Here is a 19,055-nt window from a genome sequence, read left to right as displayed (position 1 = left end):
CAGGGGACACCTCAAATCACCTTTTTGATGGACACGGAAGTCTTTCACAGCAGGCCCAGCTCACACACGACACAAGGGCACAATCCAGAAAGGAAGAGGCCTTTAAAAGTGCTTTAAAGGCAGTCAGCCCTGCCACAAGCACTCTGCTCACCTTCAGCCACGCTGCTTCCCCTCTGTGACCTCAACCCGCAATCCCTGACCTTGGAAATCCCTCTGGAGAGTATACCACAACCTCGCTGTGCACCACCAGAAACAACACTGACGTTTAAAACAGCCTTGAATGTAAAGAAGAGAGAGGCAGCAGCGGTGCTGAGCTGCAGACGCTGGTGCCCAAAGAGCCTCCTTGCCTTTAGGACACTGGTTTTGGGGCAATGTGGTTCTCCCAGCAGTATCAGCGGGTCTGAGACACGTCTGTACGCAGAACCTTCCCTGGGCTCGGAAGGGACATCACCTTTACCTCCAGCACTGCCTCACAGCATCACCAGAAACAGAGGTTTAAAGCAAGAGATAAACCCAAAGCAAACAACATCAGCTCATTTTGTACCATCGCAGCTCTTCTCCCCCCATAATCAGTGCTAAAACACAAATAAAACCAAGGCTACCTTCCTAGCAAGGATTTTCTTGCTGAGGAGTACCACAGGGGCTGCTCTGGCCACACAGCACTGGGTAGAGCAGACCACAGCCTGGTATGAGTGGCCAAGGAGCAGCATCTCCTCCGAGACTCCATATGGAAGCGCTGTGCCCCCAGCACTGACAGGAACAATGTGGGGCTCTCACCACGCCAGTGGCACAACCTTAATGGCACAGGCAGCAGCACAGAAGCTTTGAAAGGAAAAGCCCTCAGCATCCAGGCTCAGAGAACAGTCCTGCCCCATCCAGAGCTACCCAGGAGCGCCCTAGGAGACAGGACAAAGGCCAGAAGCAGCATGCGGTGACACTGACCCTGCTGCGCCACACCGCACAGAAGTCAACTCCATGCCAGAAATAAACCCAAGCAAAATAAGCTATTACAGATACCTGGTACATCCGTCCCTGATCTCTCCTGAGCCAGCCAGGCAGTTGCTCTACCAGCCTGCTGCCTCACAGCATCACTTCATTGCACTGTTCCATCCCCCCCATCACAGAAAGCACCTGAAAACGAGGCTCTCCCCAACTCATTTCAGCCCCTTTCTCTCTACTTAAAAGGCCTCCCTCAACCTCATGTGCTCTGATGATTCCCAGCTCTTTCCCACCCTTCTCAGAGGTGCAAACAGGACATGACAAGTTACAAGGCACAGTGCTCTACATTCATGGCAGCAGGTGAAGCCTTCCACGTTCTGGATCTTAACAAGGCTGAGAGAAACTGCAAAACACTTTCTGAAGGGAAGCACATGTGCATCCACTGTGCTCCCACCCACCCAGGGACAACCTGTCCCAGGAAGCACCAGGGAACTTGGATAAACACAGCAAGGATGGGTAACTGCAAGCTGCCACCTTGCCAGGGAGCTTCTGAGCTATGCTCACATGAGACACTAGTGGATTAAAACCTTCACGTCTCCATCCTGGCTCCATGGAAGGGACCAAGAGCATTTAGGGATCTGGCAGAAGCATACAGAGCACTGGTGTTTTGAGGGCTGTGCACTAGTATTGATCCCCGACACAGCCCACCTCTCTCCATGCCCTATTCCCCCTGGGATGCTGCCATGAAAAGTTAACAGTGCCCCTTCTAACATTTACAGAGTGCCCGGTGGTTTAGGTGATGGAACATCTACGTTCTTGGCTATAGGGAACAGAAATCCAGTCCCTGAGACATGGATTTCTGTGGAGCAGAGACGCTCACAAACACGTCAGCTTCTTCACCCCTTCCTGATGGATGAGAGCTACCGCAGACAGCGATGTGAAGCAGGGATGAGCTCTGTCAGACCCCAGTGCAGACAGCCCCCAGGAGGCTAGATCTTGTACAAAAAGCTGGGCACGTAGTCAAAGCGGAGCAGAGGGCTCAGCCCCTGCCCGGGCTCCTGAAGGTACTGCAGCTTCAGCAGCTCTGCCAGGTACTGCACGATCTTGATGTCTTCATTGACCAGGCCCAGTTGAAGCTTCAGAAAGTTCATCCTGCGACTCACGATGGATTCTTCGGGTTCCCTTTCGCTGATGGGAAGGTGCAAATGGTGGCAGAAGGTGAAGAGGAAGGCTTTTGAGCACAGCTGGGTGAGGATGCTTTGGACGTGCATGTAGTAGGTGCTTCCTCGCTTGATCTGCGTGCGGTGATCCGCCAGCCGGGACACCACGGAGCCTTTGTACAGAGGGCAGCGCAGAGTCTTGCTGTCAGCATCCAGGATGCTGATGTAGCGGCTGTAGCGGCTCAGGGCGTGCAGCACGTTCACCCCGGCAGGAGACACCGTCCTGGAACAGCAAAGAGAGAGGTCACGGCTGGAGGGGACCCCGCAGGTAAGCGGCAGGTTGTGTCCGTGCCCCTCTACTGCACTGACTTTCCCTTAGCTCACGACATGGTGCACGAGCCTCCGCGAGGAAACAGAGGCTAGCAGGGAAAAGACCAGCCAAACCATCTCTCCAACTTGCCAGATCCCAAAGGAACCTCAATCCATAGATCCCTACGTGCCCTCATCCACATTGTCCATGTGCTGCTTCATGAACCACCGCATCATGGGGCAGCTTCCTCCCTCGGTGGCAGGAGTGGGAGCAATAGGACACCTCTGGTGAGCGGAAGCAAATCTTCCTTCTGGATGTGACAAGCAGCATCCAAACCCCAAACCTGCCCCCCATCCTTGACAGGAGCTTTACTCCCCCCCCCCCCCCCGCCCCATATCACTGTTATGGGAGGGAGCTGCTCTGAGGTGGTCAAAGCCCTGAGTGCAGCAAAACCTTCCTCCTTTCCAAAGGGAACCATCCTTAAACCAGAACATTCCCTGGCTGAGCCTGGCCATTTCTCATTCAGGTGCCAACCCCCAGCACTGTTCACAACGTGCAATTACCCAACGAGCCCAAATGTATGTTATTTAAATGCAAATGACAAGCCTACACCAGCTCTGCCTTCTGTTCCTCAGTTCTGCGTGGGTAAAGTCGCTCGCGCTTGAGAGACAGCTCCCAGCCTCCAAACAGGAGCCCCAGCTCGTGGTGTCAGGGCTGCTCCTGTGCCCAGGCACTGTCTGGCCTTCGAGACACAGTGTCCTGAACCAGAGGAATGAATCCAGCCTCCCCAAAGCCCTGGTCCAAATGGTTTGCTGAGAGCAAAACATCATTAAATTCAACAGGTCATTAGCATTCCATGAGGAGCCTTGAAATGACTGACACACGTAACAAGCAGTGCTCCAAAATAAGAATGCCTTTAGTTTATAGAAATTGCAATTAACCACAAACACTGAGCAAGGAGGGAACACTTGGGGCTTTAAAAAACCTCACCGACAGACAGGGAAGTTGGGGAGTGCTGGTTCCGGAGCTGTCATCCTGCCTCCCCAGCACAGACATGAGGGGAAACTCCCAGCTTGAGTTCATTTCATCCCCCACAACCCCCAGCAGCTCAATTCTCAGCAGCCCAGAGCCTTCTCTATGGTTTGGTTTTCACACTGCTCAGAAACAGGCTTTCAGGAGGCTCTGGGCAATGGGGCTGCCGCTTTGACTCATGCTGTGACGGCAGTGGCCATTCCCTGTCACGCACCCGCAGCACCAAACACATCCTGGTAACACACACAAAGAAAACCCTTTTCCTAACGAAGGCAGGGATGAAATCTTGAGAGCTGAGCAACTGCTGTTTGTTGATATAAACCACGAAGCCACATTTGAGGTCTGGATGGTGGGGAAGGGGTGATGGTCTTCACCCTGAGCAGAGGTTCACTTTGCATCTGACCTGCAATCCCAACACCACAGCTCCCCGGAGCTATTTTCCTGCACTAAAGCTTGTTATAAATAAGCCTTTGTCCATCTGCACTCCCCAAAGGGCTCCCACACCTCCACCCTAACCCATGACACCCAGCTGCACACCCTCACCAACACTGCCCAAGGTCCGATTTCTGACCTACTGCACCCCATCCCTTCATTAGGGTGCACAAGGAAAAACCCTCCTTGTATCAAAGCATCCACTTAAACCCCTAAATTCCAGCTAGAAATGTCAGGAGTTTCAGCAGGAACAGAGCACACAAGGAACTCCAGGAGCACTCTTAGATCCTCCTGGAAACCAGCAGGACTCATGTTTGTTCTCTGCTTTGCCAGGCTAAGACCTAAACTAGAGGGAAACCTCCTGGCCAAGACACTAGCATGAGCCAAAATGCACACAGATGTTCTAAATATCAATGCTTAAGTGAGGCTGGATGGAAAGAGACAAATCCCCCTTCAAAATACATCCCGCAAGCAGAAATTCATGGCGCTGGCAGCGACCTTTGGGGGCACACGAATTTCCCCCCCTGAAATTCCCACTTAGGAGATGATGTTTGCATTAAACCCACCCAACGTGACACAGCAAACAGAGCCCGGATTTACCTCTGGAGCCCGATCAGCTTCCACTTCTGGAAATCCACGACGTGCAGAGGGGAGGTGACCCAGTGCTTCACAGGCTTGGCATAAAGGCCGCAGGTGGGCACGAAGATGGAGAGCGCCGTCACGAGCTTCTTGACTATGGCTTCCTCCTCCCCCAGCACGATGAGGGTCCTGCCGCTGAGCAGGGAGTAGATGGCAGGGTGGGCAAAGGGGTATTGCCTGATGAACCTCAGTGCGTTCTGCCCAGCCTTCTTCTTGTGCCTGTCAGCCCCCTGGCAGGCAGGGTGAGCTGGAGAGGGGGTCCTGTCGGAGCACGTGGAGGCAGCGCTGCTCATATAGCTCGTGGAGTCCGAGCACTCATCCAGGCTGCTCTTACTGACCTCCCTGCTGCCTGCCATGTAGCGAGAGTCAAGCTCGTAGGGCAGGAGCCCCCCTGAGATGCAATCGTGGGAGGGGAAGCTCCCATGCAGCCCCGGCTCGGATGCCCGGTACGGCTGCGGCGGGATCCGGACCACTCCATCCTCATCGCAGGGCTTGTGGCCCAGGTCAGGCAGAGGCTCCAGGAAGTTGGGGCTCTCCTTCCCGATACAACAAGCAGAATCCACCTGCACCAAGTTCTCCTGCTGTGAAACATCTTCCTGCTCGTCAGCGTCATCCAGGTTCAGCCTGGGGGTGAAGCGGAGGCCTCCCTCTTCATCCCCCACATAGGGCTCCTCGTTAATGGCACTTGGGTAACTCGCTTTGAAATCCTCCGGGATGAGCGACTCGGAAGGACACATGCTGAGGACCTCGATGCTGTCCTCGCTGACGGTCCTCCTGCTGCCCACCTTGCTCCTGGCCACCTGAGGGCTGGGGCTGACGGGCAGGCTGGCCTGACTCTCCGACTTGGGCAAGCCAGAGGCAGACTTCTCCGTTCCCAGCACCTCGATGCTCTCACCGCTGCTGATGCTGCCTTTGAGGTCTGCATCCAGGTAATCCAGGTTCTCCTGGTGCTCAAACGTCACAGACTCGCTCATCTGGGGCTCCTGGGAGTCCTCAGTTTCCTGCTCCATCTTAATGGGCACGCACTCCACGCTGGACTTGTAGGCTCCCAAGCTGATGACCACTGTAGGAGCAGGGAACTCTTCCGCACACTTTCCATCTCTAGCATCGTGACTGTGCCCCTGGCAGCCTCTGTATTGTTTTCCAGGTGGTTTTTCATCCAGACAAGACGTATCCTCAAAGAGGAAGTTAGTTATGGTCTGTTGCTTTAGCAGGGCCCTGCTGATCTGCTCTGTCAGGAGGTAGCACACATCCCCTCTGAAAGTCCTCTCAATCTGGTGCAACTGCTCCAGGGTTTGGGTGAAAAAATACACATCACAGAGCTCCTCCAGCGTCTTCAGCTTCTTGTCAAAGCATTTGGCAGACTTGGCTTTGATAAGCTTGGGGGTATAGGACGGCACATGTGTGTAAAGGGGAGTTTCAGCAGGGTCGGAGGTAGTGGGGTCCCGATCGCAGCCCGCGTTGGCCTGATCCAGCAGCGCACACTCCGGCTCGTAAGGGTGGAAGTCAGATTCCTTCAGCTTCCTGTAGGGATACGACCTGATTTGTTTCAGCAGGTCCTGGTGCTCGATGATGGACTTCTCCACACTGGCCAGCTCGTTGGCTTTCTCAATGGCTTGGGTGGTGTAATACCCTTTGTCGTTGGCTTTCTTCTGCACCTCGGTTTCGTTGTGCAGGACGGTCCTGGTGTAGTCGAGATCTCTCAGCTTCTTTTCCAGTTCATCAGCGAAAGCTTTCCGGTTCCCTGTCTTTAAGCATTCGGAGGCCTTGGAAAACTCAGCAGAGAGTTCCTGGAACTGCTGCATGATTTTGTGCTCATCAGCAGAAATATACGCCATGCAGAAGGGCCTCACGAACCCCCTGGCTTCCAGGTCATAGAGAGTCAAGTGGTGCACGTAGGCAAAGGCTCCCTCCTTCGAGTCCCCAAGCACCACTTTGGAATCCTCCACGAAGTTCAGCTTCGGGTACGCAGAGCCGGGAGGATGCCCCACGAAGGAGGCCTGATAATCCACAGACATGATCCGCAGGGAGAAGTAATTGAGATCGAAAGTCCCCGACACTTTGGCATCCTCGGGGATGGTCAGGAGGGGCTGAGGCCCCACTTGCTCCGAGAACTCGGAGATGAGGATGAAATCCCGGCTGAACTTGGAGTTGGCCACCTTGGCCCAGGGGTTGGCGCCCTGGCCGGCGAAGGGGAACAGCGGCACCGAGTACTCCTCGGGCAGCGGCGGCTCGCTGTACAGCTCATCCTCCAGCTCCTCCTCCCGGGTGAACGCCACCACATCGGGGGCGCTGATCATATTTCCCTTAGGACGGGACCGACATGGAGCAGCGAGGCCCCGTCCGGTCCCCCCCCGCCGCCACCGGGCCCTACGGGAGGCCCCACCGCAGCCCGTGTCCCACCGCTGGGCCCCACCACGTGTCCCGTTGTTGTCCCGCCGCCTCCTCACGCCTCGGCCATGGCCGGGCCCCGCCGGCCCCGCTCCGCCGCCGGCCCTCACGGACGCCGCAGCCCCGCAGCCATCTTGGGATCACATGACGCCGTCACCTCTCACCCCGACAGCAGGAAGCGAAGGAGACACCGCCGCCTCCCCCTTCCCTCTTTACCGTTGTTTTTAAGCCGCCGCCATCCTTTCGCGTTAATTCAACCGGGAGCGGACGGTAAACAGGGGCGGAACGGCGAGCGGAACGGTAAACCGGAGCGGGACGGCAACCGGGAGCGGAGCGGCGAGGAGCATCATGGGAGTTGTAGTCCTTTAGCGCTTTGCGGCAGAGCGAGGGCAACCGCGCCGCGTCCCGCCACTTTTTGCGACAGAGCGCGGAGGTGCGTGAGGAGAGAGCTGGGGGGGCGAGGAACAGAGGGGGCTGCTCCGGTGAGGGGAGACCGGAGGGGTTAGGGGTGTACTGGGGGTGCGCTGGCCCGGTTGCGGTGGGTATGGGGCAGCCGCGGCCTGAGGGAGGCCCGGAGGGCGGGTACGGGGACCCGGTAGCGGGGAGAAGCCGCCTCCAGCAGTGAGGGGCCTGAGGAGAGCCCGGACAGGGTTAGGGATGTGTGGGGCTGCCCTGACCCGCATAGGGCGGGCAGGAGGCGGGGTACGGGGGTCCGCGAGCGGGCAGGACCCGCCGGGAGCTGCTTCTGACAGCGGGGAGAAGCCTCCCCCAGCAATGAGGGTGCCTTTGCCCCCTCCCGGCTGTCAAAGGCGGGGCGGGCCCGTGAATGGCGACTCAGCGCTCGCTGTGCACCCCCGGCAGGGCCTGCAGGATGCCCGCGCCCCGGCCGAGCTCCCGCCGTCCCCGGTGATGACGGCCCGGGCGAGGCTGTTGGCCGGCGGCGGGCTCAGGATGCTGCCCCAGCCCTGGCGCCTCTTCTCCCGCGCTGCGGAGGACGCGGCGCTGCAGAGGATCCGGAAGGTGCTGTGCGTGGCCGAGAAGAACGATGCTGCTCGGGGGATCGCGGAGCTGCTCTCCAACAGCAGGATGCGGCGGGTAGGGATGTGCCACAGCTCAGGCCTCGCACCTGGGGCCGGCTTAGCTGGCATCAGCGTCGCAGCCTGCATCTTGTGTGGTAGCCCCAACAGAGCATGGGCAGCTCCCATCAGCACAGGCAACATCTCACACTGCTTTTGTGTTCTGGCTGCTTCTGACCATACACGAGTACAAGAATAACTTTGCCCAAATGTATTTGGGAGCCTTGGATCCTTTTTCCTGTTGGGGTTCGGCTCCCCAGCTGTGCTTCCTCTGTCTGGACAGCCTTCTCCAGGCTCAGAGCTCCACAGTGCTCCTCCTCCAGTTGCAGTGTGTGTGAAAGGCTTCAGGAACTGAAACCATCTGGCTTGCGTTTCCCAGTCAAAGAGCACCACTTCTGCAGCCTCAGCAAGTGTCAGGGGTTCACTGGAGTGCACACAATAAAGCAAAGATGGTCTGTGCTGCTGCTTTGTTTTGTGACTAGCAGTGTGTGTACTCACTTGGTATTTCCAAGCTGAGAGCTAGAAGGTGCTTCTAGACTAGAATTAGTTCGAATCAAAGGTGTTACTGAGAGCCTGAGTGCTGACACTGCAAATCAAGGAAGATGGCATTCTGCTTGCATAGAAAAAGCAGCAATATGCAATCTAGAAACTTCCATGAGCCTCAGGCAGAACATAATTTTGGGGACCCAGAGCAGGACAGTTGTTTGTCAGGAGTATAACTGACCAGCCCCATTAAATAAGTTTCTTCTTTACTGTTGACACTCTCAATGGGGAGATAACCCTGGTACCCCCTCAGGCATGGTTTACTATACTCTTACATATGGTTTAAAGTGCTCTTAATGTTTAAAAGCATGATTTATGTCTCTCTATAAATGGTATAGGCAATTTCTATTAAGTACAGTACCTGGTTTTCACGTTCCCCATACTTCTCTCTGCTCTGGCATGTATAAACACATGTATAAAGTGAAGCAGAATGAGTTTGGTTTCCTGCAGCAGCCAGAAACTCAGGACCTTTTCCTTTTCCTTCCAGCGAGAAGGGTTATCCAAGTTCAACAAGATCTACGAATACGACTACCAGATGTTTGGCCAGGTAGAGTTTCCCTTCATTCTGCTCCTACAAATGCAAAATACCAATTATTAAAAGCCATTTGTTAGAAGTTACAAAACCATATCCAGTGATGGAGTCATTTTGTCTAAAGGTGAGGAAAAGTCAGATGTTCTTTTTTTGGCTCAAGCACTGACCTGGGTCATCGCTTTACATCTTTCAGTTTGGTTTAATATCAGTCAGAAAGATGTTGCTGTTGAAAACTGAGAGCTTCCTAAAGGAATTGAGGAAAAGGCCATAGATTTGGCTGTCAGTAGAAAGAAGAGCTTTGTATTAGCAGGAGGGAGGTGTCACTGACTGTGTAAATCGAGAACTGAGGGAAGATCTTGGGCCTGGGGGTAGCTTTTAGCAAAGGATGGGCACTGACTACCTTGCTCTGTCTCTTGCAGAACGTTACTATGGTGATGACATCTGTGTCAGGACATTTACTGGCTCATGACTTCAAGATGCCCTTTCGCAAATGGTGAGTACATGGTACCCCTCACAGGAGGGAGCTGTCATCTGCTTTCAACCCGAAGCTAAGCAGAGCAGGAGGGACTCCGACACGGCCGCAGAGCAGGATGATGAGTACCAAATTCGACATAGAATATAATGTTACTTCAAATTACAGTCTTCAGACTGCTAAATCCCCCTGAAGTCTTCATACTGTTAAAATACATTAAGGCAGACCTAAGGAATTAAACTGATTCTGAAACCTGAGAGATGCTTTTGTGTCCTTTGTCCCCAGGATGTGAGGCACTTTCTCTGGTTTCCTCCCCCTTTGTTCTCTGCACTTGAAATAAGAGAAGCTGCTTGTTTAGGGCAGCCTTCCAGATTGGCTGTTTTCCCTTGTTGCTTTTTTGTTTCCATTGCTTTTTAAGTGTAACTCAGACAACATAGAGTTCACATGAAATGCTAAGACGAGGCCCGCAACAAAACATATTAATTCCAGTACTTGAACAGCACTTCGTCACAAGACAGCAGCAGTTAGTGTCTCACAACAGATGCTTTAGTTTTTGTTATGCACGCTCTTTATCCTCTTTCCTAGGCATAGCTGCAACCCTCTAGCTCTTTTTGATGCTGAAATTGAGAAGTATTGCCCTGAAAACTACGTGGATATCAAGGTATGTTGTTTTTAAGAGGTTCCCCTGAAACTCTTTTGAGGTCAGAGGTTCTGCAAACATTGCCTCAGACAGGAGGGCAATTGTACCTTTGTCCTTAACATCCAACTTCCTGTGGTTTAACAAATTCCTCCTGTGTATCATAGCACTATATATATATATATATATATACACATACACGTGCTGTTTGTGACATCAAAAGTCTCCTGCTCATGTACATTATAGAATCATAGAATAGTTTGGGTTGGAAAGGCTTTTAAAATCATCCAGTTCCAGCCCCTCTACCATGGGCAGGGACACCTCACACTAAACCATGCCACCCAAGGCTCTGTCTAACCTGGCTTTGAACACTGCCAGGGATGGAGCATTCACAACCTCCCTGGGCAACCCATTCCAGTGCCTCACCACCCTAACAGGAAAGAATTTCCTCCTTATATCCAGTCTAAACTTCCCCTGTTTAAGTTTGAACCCGTTACCCCTTGTCCTGTCACTACAGTCCCTAATGAATAGAAACATTAGAGCAGTAAAGGAACAGCTGCTTTGCTAAAAGTAGAAATATTTTTTCCAACAAGGTGGAATTGGCAACAGCATCTCGATTTGACCAAAAAAATGCCATTTTCAGCACAATGGTGGCACGATCCGAGCCAAGCCATGCTTTATAACAGAGTCAGATGTAAATAAATGACTCAGCTCTTTTGACAGCTGCCTGATCTCATGAGACACACAATTACAAAACCTTATTTCAACAGTCTCTATGGATGCACGTTGTATTTCATGTTCAGTTTCATTCTAAAGCTAAATGACAAAGCAAGTGGCCTGGTATATCTCAGTGTGTGGTATTTCCTCATCTCAGAGAACCCTGGAACGAGAAATCCAGCAGTGCCAGGCTCTGGTGATCTGGACTGACTGTGACCGAGAAGGAGAGAACATTGGCTTTGAGATCATTCACGTTTGCAAAGCTGGTGCGTAGAGCAGCTTCTTCATCCGAGTTCCATTAAAGTGCTGATGTGACAGGTATTGCTGCTCAGAGAACTTGTAGCAGAGGCAGGTTCTCGATCTTCCTGTGCCCAGGTTAAATGTTGACTGTTAAATATGTAGCTCTGATAGTCCAGAAGCATGGTCAGCTATTGGAACACTGTAGAACAGGTTGACAGCACGCTCATTTGAAGATGGCTGTTTATTAATTGCTCCTTTCCATTGGTGTTGGAGCCACTGTTTGATTTGTTTTTTTTCTCTGTGCTCCTGTGACAGTAAAGCCAAACCTCTGTGTGTTCCGAGCCCGTTTCTCAGAGATCACACTCCATGCTGTCAGAACAGCCTGCGAGAACCTCACCCAACCTGATCAAAAAACAAGTGATGCTGTTGATGTCAGGCAGGAGCTGGACCTCAGGATAGGTATGTAAACATGCCCTGGAGATGAGAGCAGGCTGCCAGGCCCTCTCATACACCTCTACTAACAGGAGGTGACCAACTGTGGTAGGTGGGCAGGGGACAGCTTTGTTAGCAGTGTGTAGTCTCTAAATGCGCTCCCTTAGACTGCTTTACAAACAAGGCTCTTCCTCACTTCTCATCTAACCACATTGAATGCACATTGTTAAAGCCTGGCAAAGGGTGTTTAGAAATCATCTGTTACTGTATCCTCAACACAAGACAAATGCCCTCTGCAGTGTTGTAAATCTGATTATTAGATCAGATACAGCCGCACCACATCTCATGTTTTACTGGAACCATGCTCTTTGAAGGATACGCTAAGTGTATAGCTCATGCAACACTGACAGGCTTCTGCAACTGAATATTAGAGTAAAATTAATACTCAGAGTATTAAAAAGAACCATCTGAAGTGTTGTGGTAATCGGTCAGTGTTGTTGTATTCACTTGCGGGGTCCACTTTCTTTTCACAGGTGCTGCCTTCACCAGATTCCAGACACTGAGGCTGAGGAAGATCTTCCCCGATATCTTAGCAGACCAGCTCATCAGCTATGGTAGCTGCCAGTTCCCAACGCTGGGCTTTGTAGTTGAACGCTTTAAAGCCATCCAGGCCTTCGTTCCTGAAGCTTTCTATAAAATAAAAGGTATGCTTGGGGCAGAGTTGGCCTGGGCTCTGTCTTAGAGGGTTTGATGTGTATAGAAAGGAAGAACATCAGGGAAACAACCAAACAGTGATGCAGAGGTGGTTTCCTCTTCCTTTCCTATGCCTGCTAAGCAGAACAGAAAGGTTTCCCAATAGCGCCTCTATTTCCCTTGCTGTATTTCCATTGTATTACTACTATAACATTCAGATCTGTTGTTCAACACAGTGACACATGATCATGAAGATGGCAACGTGGTCTTCAACTGGAAGAGGAACCGGCTCTTTAATCACACAGCATGCCTGGTCCTTTACCAGATGTGTATGGAGGTAGGAAAGCCTGTCAATAGTTGTATAATCCAGTATCAGCCAAACACTTCCTGCATGGGTCTTGCTGAAGGCATTGAAAGAACAGTTTGAGTACACTCTTAAAGGAGATTTTGTGGATTTCTTTGTGTTTAGGATCCAGTAGCAACTGTTGTCGAGGTTGGGAGCAAGCCCAAGAGCAAATGGAGGCCCCTGCCCCTGGACACTGTGGTACATTTGAACTGTGCTGAAAGGACTTAACCTGAAGGAAGCTCTGAACAGGTATTTTACTCACCACTCTGAATTACGCACCAATGCCTCTGTTTTGTTCTGGTTCCTCCCAATGCAGGAACTTGAGAAGTTGGCTTCCCGCAAACTAAAGATAAATGCAAAGGAAACCATGAGGATATCAGAAAAACTCTATACTCAAGGGTAAGGAAGCCAGATTTGGCTTGGTAAACTCAAGTGTTTCAAAAGTAAAAGGCCTTTAGGCCAAAACCATCTCAGAGCACCTCCGAAAGTGCTGCTTTTTTTCCTCTTAAGGTTCATTAGCTACCCCCGAACCGAGACCAACATTTTCCCCAAGGAACTGAACCTTTCTGCCTTAGTTCAACAGCAAACGCAGGACCCAAACTGGGGAGCATTTGCACAGAGGATTTTGGATCAGGGTGGGCCAACCCCTCGGAGTGGAAACAAATCAGATCAGGCTCACCCTCCCATTCACCCCACCAAATACACTGCTAACCTGCAGGTGAGTTTAACAAAGGCAGAGGTTGATAAATGAAGTCTTGATAAGATGGTTATTAGCACAGTAACCTCACCTGAGATCTCACTTGACACCTTATCAACATAGGAGGACACTGACCCTTTCTTACTGTTTGATATTAGGGCAACGAGCAGAGGCTGTATGAGTTCATTGTGCGCCATTTCTTGGCTTGCTGCTCTCAAGATGCCAAGGGCCAGGAAACCACCGTGGAGATTGACATTGCCTGCGAGCGATTCGTTGCTCAAGGACTCATGATCCTGGCCCGAAATTACCTGGAAGTCTATCCTTATGACAAGTGGAGTGATAAGGTAATGCCCTCGAATAACATAGATGGGAGAAGCTAAAGTACCTGAAGCTTAAAATAGCTTTTCACTGCCAACTTCAGACCCCTCTACAGAACACTCTTTGACAATTACCTGGCCCACTGGCTGTTTCACTCAGAGACATCTCTGCTGCTTTATTGTGCCAGCTTTGGAGAGATTATTTTCCTTCTGACACCACAGCAAAGACCATACAGGGCTGTGGGATGGACTTTACTCACCAAGAGGAGCTGCAATTGGTGTTCCATTGGTGTCTCTGGCAGTTCGTCCTGGGCCTGAGGGTGGATCTCCTCCCGAGCACGGTGCTGCTCTATTACAGCACTGTTAGTGTGACGTTTTGTCTTCAGTGACTGGAGCAGAGGGCAGTTTCAAAGAGATTCTCCTTCCTTTCAGGTTATCCCGCTGTATCAGAAAGGGTCTCGCTTTCAGCCCACTACGGTGGAGATGGTGGATGGGGAAACCAGCCCTCCATTGCTCCTCACAGAAGCGGATCTCATTGCTCTCATGGAGAAGCATGGCATTGGTCAGTATCGGTAGCGTGGCCTCTCTTGCTCTTGGAAGCTTTATTCATAAGCTGCTTCTCAGCATCTCTTTAACAGCAGTTCTGTCCCACCCTCAGAGTAAGAGACTCTCTAAAAGTCCCTTCAGATAAAAATCACTTAAATGTACAGAACAAATGGATAGTTGAAACCTGTGGGCAAAGTCCAGAGATCCTAAGGAGGCTGCAGAGGGCCTCCATTGCCTGGGGAGATGTGTGATTTAGGCTCCAGGCTGTGCCTGCCATCACCTTGCTGGCCTCAGTGCCAGTGGGACACAAGGGCAGTGCTGCTCCTGACCATAACTTGTCTCCTTGTCCCTTTAGCACCTTGCCCTCTGCACTAGGCACAGGGGAAAACACCTCCTGGCACCTGCTTTGCCTGACAACCTGTCTGCTGCTTTCAGGGACTGACGCCACTCACGCCGAGCACATCGAGACGATAAAGACGCGGATGTACGTGGGCCTCACAGACGATCAGCGGTTCCTCCCAGGCCACCTGGGCATGGGGCTGGTGGAAGGTAAGGGCAGTCTCCCTTAGGAACATGGCAGGTTCCTTACAGGCTCCTTCTTTTCGCTTACCACGCGGTACATTCCTCAGGCTACGATTCCATGGGCTACGAGATGTCCAAGCCTGACCTTCGAGCTGAGCTGGAGGCTGATCTGAAACTCATCTGTGAGGGGAAAAAAGACAAGTCTGCGGTGTTGCAGCAGCAGGTCCAAAAGTACAAGCAAGTCTTCATCGAAGCTGTGGCCAGAGCCAACAAGTGGGTCTTTGTCCTCTTCTGGTTGCTGTTTTGGGAGCTGCTGGCTTCTCATCCAGGGCTCAGCTTGGAGTGGGATCCTGTCCCAGCTTCCCTGGAGCTCTGCCTCATGTGTGTAGGCATTTGCATGCATGACTCACACAGCTTGGCATGCTATCATGAGCTGGTGCCAACTGTATGCTCACCTTGGTTTAAACCCTTAAGTTTAAATTCAGAGCTGGGTGAAGAAGATAGCAACATGCACTGACCTCTTGTCAGGTTGTACCTACCCCTAGCCTGTTCCAGAAGCATGATGCTGAACCAGCATCCTGGTGGAGAAGCCAAGAGGGGCTGTGAGGAGGGCAGCAGGCACTAATTCACTTCAGTGCCCGATTGCTCTTTGCAGGAGAGACCCACAGGATGCTCTGCTGATTTCTCTATAGGTTGGACCAGGCCCTGGCTCAGTACTTTGGAGAAGCCACAGGAAGTGCAGAGCAGGAGGAGGTCTATCCAGCAACGCCTCTTTCCGTTCGGAAGTGTCCACAGTGCAACAATGACATGGTGCTGAAGACCAAGAAGAACGGCGGGTTGGTGATCTTCCCTGCTGTAGGAAGTGGCTTTCTGGGCTGGTTTGTGGTGGTGTTCATGTGTTGGTTGGTGTTTTCTGTGCTGGTTCTAGGTGGTGTTCATTTGCCTCCCCTCTGCAGCAAGCATGACAACTTGGGCTGCATTTAGTTCACTCCACCAGCTGCATAAGCTGTGTGGATTCAGCTGAACCTCTCAAATACCTATTTTCCCTTAAGAATAGTTGGTTTGGCAGTTTCTGATGGTGAGAAGACAGGAGAACAGATCTCTGTTTGTCCTCACATTGCCTCTTCCTCATGCACTGCTTTTGTCCCACGGCAGGTTCTACCTCAGCTGCATGGGCTATCCAGCTTGTAAAACTGCAGTCTGGTTTCCTGATTTTGTGCTGGATGTGGCCAGGGATGAGAGCATCTGTGCTGTGTGTAAACCTCATCCAGTTCACAGGTAGGTCAGACCAGTTACCCCACCTTGGGGAAATGCAGCCCCTTGGACACTCCATGTTAGCCATCAGGACCAGAGGCTTCGTGGGCTGAGCAACCATCTTCCATTGCAGTCTTGGAAAGCTGGAGCAGCTTTGGCTTGGGGATAGAAAGAAGTGGGGTTGGGAAAACCCTCTATAGTATATATTCTGTAAATATATGTATGTATATATACATATACACACTACATATTCTGCTATATAGTATAGCAGAATTCAGAAGAAACCCCACAATGTAAAAACTGAAGTCCAAATTGAGGCCTGTTGATGACGTGGTTTAGTGTGAGGTGTCCCTACCCATGGCAGGGGGTTAGAACTTGATCTTAAGTTCCTTTCCAACCCTAATTATTCTGTGATCCTATGATGAGAAGTGTGAACTGAGACACTTCTGGTCTTCCTTTCCTTTCAGACTGAAGTTTAAATTCAAGAGAGGCAGCGTTCCACCCGTGATGCCCCTGGAGTTTGTCGGCTGCATTGGAGGCTGTGATGACATGCTCAAAGAGCTCTTGGACCTCAAGTACTTACACAGATCATCCCAGCCTCCATCATCAGCCAGCCAGGAAACCAACCACTTGCAGGTCAACAACTCCTTTAACAGGGCTAGTGGTGAAAACAGGCACATGAGGGGGACCACAAACCTGGCACCAAGACATCTGCTCTCTGTGAGCTCCATGAGAACGCCCAGACCTGCTCCTTCAGCTGCTCCAGACGATGGGAACAACGCAGTGGTGTGCAACTGTGGGAATGAAGCCCTGCTGCTCACTGTGCGCAAAGAGGGGCCCAACCAAGGCAGGCAGTTCTATAAATGCAGCGCCAGCACCTGCAACTTCTTTCTCTGGGCTGATCAGCAGCCAGAGGACAGAAACAATGCGGTTCCACGGGGCTCTGCGTTTCCCCAGCCCTTTGCAGGAAGGGGCCCAGCAGGATTTCAGCGCCCAGGAGGAGGAGGGAGAGGCCCAGAGCTCTTTGGAAGCAGCAGCTCTGATTCAGGAGGCGGCACAGTGTGCAATTGTGGCCAGCCAGCTGTCACACGCACTGTCCAAAAGGATGGGCCCAACAAAGGGAGGCAGTTCCACACGTGCTCAAAACCCCGGGAGCAGCAGTGTGGCTTCTTCCAGTGGGCAGATGAAAACACAGCTCCAGGTAAGGCCAGGCTCGAGGTGGAACACAAGGGGTAGAGGCTGTTCTCGATGCTGAACTGAACACACTTCTCATGCTACCACAGCTCTTGTAGCAACTCATACATTTAACAGACTTCAGGCTTGTCTTTAAACCATCTGGCAGCAGCATTCTAGCACTGCAGATGTTGCTCGTAACAACCAAGTCTGGCTTACCTTTTCCAGCCATATATCTGCTGAGCTCCAATCAGTTATCTTTAGCATCTCTCTGTCCATGACCTGTTGGATAAAGCCCATCCCTCTTTCCAACACTGTTTGGGAATCTGTCCTCCCAAATTCTGGAGCTCAGCTTTGTGAGAGCTGGTACCAACTTGCTGCAGAGTTGGAGCAGCAGCACCACTTTTGGAGGGGGGAAGCCCCATTCTGTCGTGGCAGGGAAACGGTGCTACTCCCTCTGCCCTACTTTAGGAATACAGAGAAAGGCCAAGTCTTTCTGAAGCTTTGATCAGAGCTGACAAACTGAGTGTGGCTGCTGTGGAGAGATGCTGAAAGCAAATACCCATTAAAAATAATCACAAAATAAGGCTGCAAAAGAAAGAACACTCACACAAAGGGACAGTAAGCAGAGAGATGGGTGGAGATGTCGTCTGAGAGAAGCCTTCCTCCTCCTTCTCAGACATTTGAGCCTAAAGGGATAGAATAAAGCTTTCGAAACTGTTTAAACCCTAAGTTTTCCTCTGGGATGCTCTGTTTCTGCTTTAGCTGTAGGCCAAAGCATGTAACCAGGCAGATCAGTTTCCCTGCTTTGTTCCCACATTCCTCTAATGCTGCAAGACAAATGGGTAACATTTAACTGTTCAGAGCTTAAATAAGCGTAGTTTCAGGTATAATCCAAGTGGCTGAGGTAGTGAAATCCTTGATCTGCCATTTTGAACTTAGCTCCTGTTTCTCACCTGCTTTCAAAGGTACTTACATGCACGTTGTTTCTCTCTAGGGCCTTCTGGAGATGTCTCTGTGAACCATTTTGACAGCAGTGGGTTCTCAAGAGGGTTGGGAAGCAAAGCCAAGAGACCAGGCAGCTTCTTCTCGGGAGCCACTGCCAAGAAACCACGGACCTGCAGCATTTGCCACCAGCCTGGCCACACTAGGAAAACCTGCCCTCAAAACCACTGAGCCTGGGTGAACATCCCTTGAGAGCCTGCAAGGTCCAAGGTTGTGAGGAGCTGCCACAGGAGCAGCTGCTGTGGAAGGAACTGGAGCCTGGAACCAAGCCTGTTGAGTGTTTTGTGGCTGCAGGCTGCTCCTGCCAAGGGGTTCCATGCTCACCCATGCATTATGTGCCTGAGCTAAGAAAGGTGGCTCCCTTACTGGAGTCAGCCTTTGTTTTGAGCTGCTTTTCTGCTGAGCTGCTCGGGAGAGTCTGAACATTTCAAGGAGGCATTTGGAAACTGCATCTGCAGACAAACCAGCACTGGATTGAGTCCACCCACAGCTCCTGCTACACTGGCAGCTGTACCCAGCCTCCCTATACAAGGAAAAGCTGGATTATCATTAGGAGAGGCACCAGGGCCACTTAGCTCTCAGTCCCTGGCTTTCCACAGTGTGGAAATCTATCTTAAGTCCCCTTCTAAGCTGATGTTCCCTGAAGAACATTCCCCCTTCTCTTTGTCACAGCACTGCACCCCTTACCTTGGTTGTCCCCACAGGCAAGAAGGGCCAGGTTCGGAGGAGCTTGCCCTAGAAGGGAAGCTCAGCTGCAGTGCTCAGCAAGAGCCTTCATTTCAAACAGCTCCTGAATATGAAACCAAGTTCTTCCCCAAGCCTCAGCCATGCCTCTGGGGTGCTGCTAGCTAATGGGAGTTATTTTTGTCTAGCTAATAAGTTTCTTATTAAAATTTATTTAATTCTTAAATGGGATGCAGAGATACCCTAACTCTACCTTATTATTCCTT

At 51.6% G+C, this 19,055-nt stretch overlaps 2 protein-coding genes across 2 annotated transcripts; one reads left to right on the top strand and one right to left on the bottom strand.

Moving 5' to 3' along the window:
- Nucleotides 1–1,264: 1,264 nt before the first annotated feature.
- SMCR8 (SMCR8-C9orf72 complex subunit) lies at nt 1,265–6,963 on the bottom strand. Its single transcript, XM_061473155.1, has 2 exons — nt 4,474–6,963; nt 1,265–2,382 (listed from the first exon to the last, which is right to left on the bottom strand). Exons 1-2 carry the CDS (start codon nt 6,810–6,812, stop codon nt 1,929–1,931), a joined length of 2,793 nt encoding a protein of 930 aa, XP_061329139.1. The 5' UTR covers nt 6,813–6,963; the 3' UTR covers nt 1,265–1,928.
- A 652-nt stretch (nt 6,964–7,615) lies between these two features.
- TOP3A (DNA topoisomerase III alpha) lies at nt 7,616–19,015 on the top strand. The gene is made up of 19 exons (XM_061473631.1): nt 7,616–7,998; nt 9,010–9,069; nt 9,474–9,547; nt 10,112–10,187; nt 11,038–11,146; nt 11,436–11,579; nt 12,086–12,256; nt 12,482–12,582; nt 12,715–12,789; nt 12,908–12,990; nt 13,102–13,309; nt 13,447–13,632; nt 14,038–14,167; nt 14,587–14,700; nt 14,781–14,946; nt 15,366–15,509; nt 15,829–15,951; nt 16,395–17,128; nt 18,098–19,015. The coding sequence occupies exons 1-19, from the start codon at nt 7,678–7,680 to the stop codon at nt 18,274–18,276; spliced, it is 3,198 nt and encodes a 1,065-aa protein (XP_061329615.1). The 5' UTR covers nt 7,616–7,677; the 3' UTR covers nt 18,277–19,015.
- Nucleotides 19,016–19,055: the final 40 nt, after the last annotated feature.

The sequence above is a fragment of the Pezoporus flaviventris genome, unplaced genomic scaffold (assembly GCF_033815535.1).
Source record: "Pezoporus flaviventris isolate CSIRO_AGI_PZ_B2104156 unplaced genomic scaffold, CSIRO_AGI_Pfla_v1 ptg000078l, whole genome shotgun sequence".
Classification (NCBI taxonomy): domain Eukaryota; kingdom Metazoa; phylum Chordata; class Aves; order Psittaciformes; family Psittacidae; genus Pezoporus; species Pezoporus flaviventris.
This window is presented reverse-complemented; position numbering and strand designations above follow the sequence as displayed.

What these genes read in the sequence shown, in the direction of transcription:
- SMCR8 (XM_061473155.1), bottom strand. Translation starts at nt 6,812, where the DNA reads ATGATCAGCGCCCCCGATGTGGTGGCGTTCACCCGGGAGGAGGAGCTG. An exon ending in AAGCTGATCGGGCTCCAGAG is followed by an intron (nt 2,383 to 4,473) that starts GTAAATCCGGGC and finishes TTGCTGTTCCAG; the next exon opens with GACGGTGTCTCCTGCCGGGG.
- TOP3A (XM_061473631.1), top strand. Translation starts at nt 7,678, where the DNA reads ATGAGGGTGCCTTTGCCCCCTCCCGGCTGTCAAAGGCGGGGCGGGCCC. An exon ending in GGAGCTGGACCTCAGGATAG is followed by an intron (nt 11,580 to 12,085) that starts GTATGTAAACAT and finishes TTCTTTTCACAG; the next exon opens with GTGCTGCCTTCACCAGATTC. An exon ending in ATGACAAGTGGAGTGATAAG is followed by an intron (nt 13,633 to 14,037) that starts GTAATGCCCTCG and finishes CCTTCCTTTCAG; the next exon opens with GTTATCCCGCTGTATCAGAA.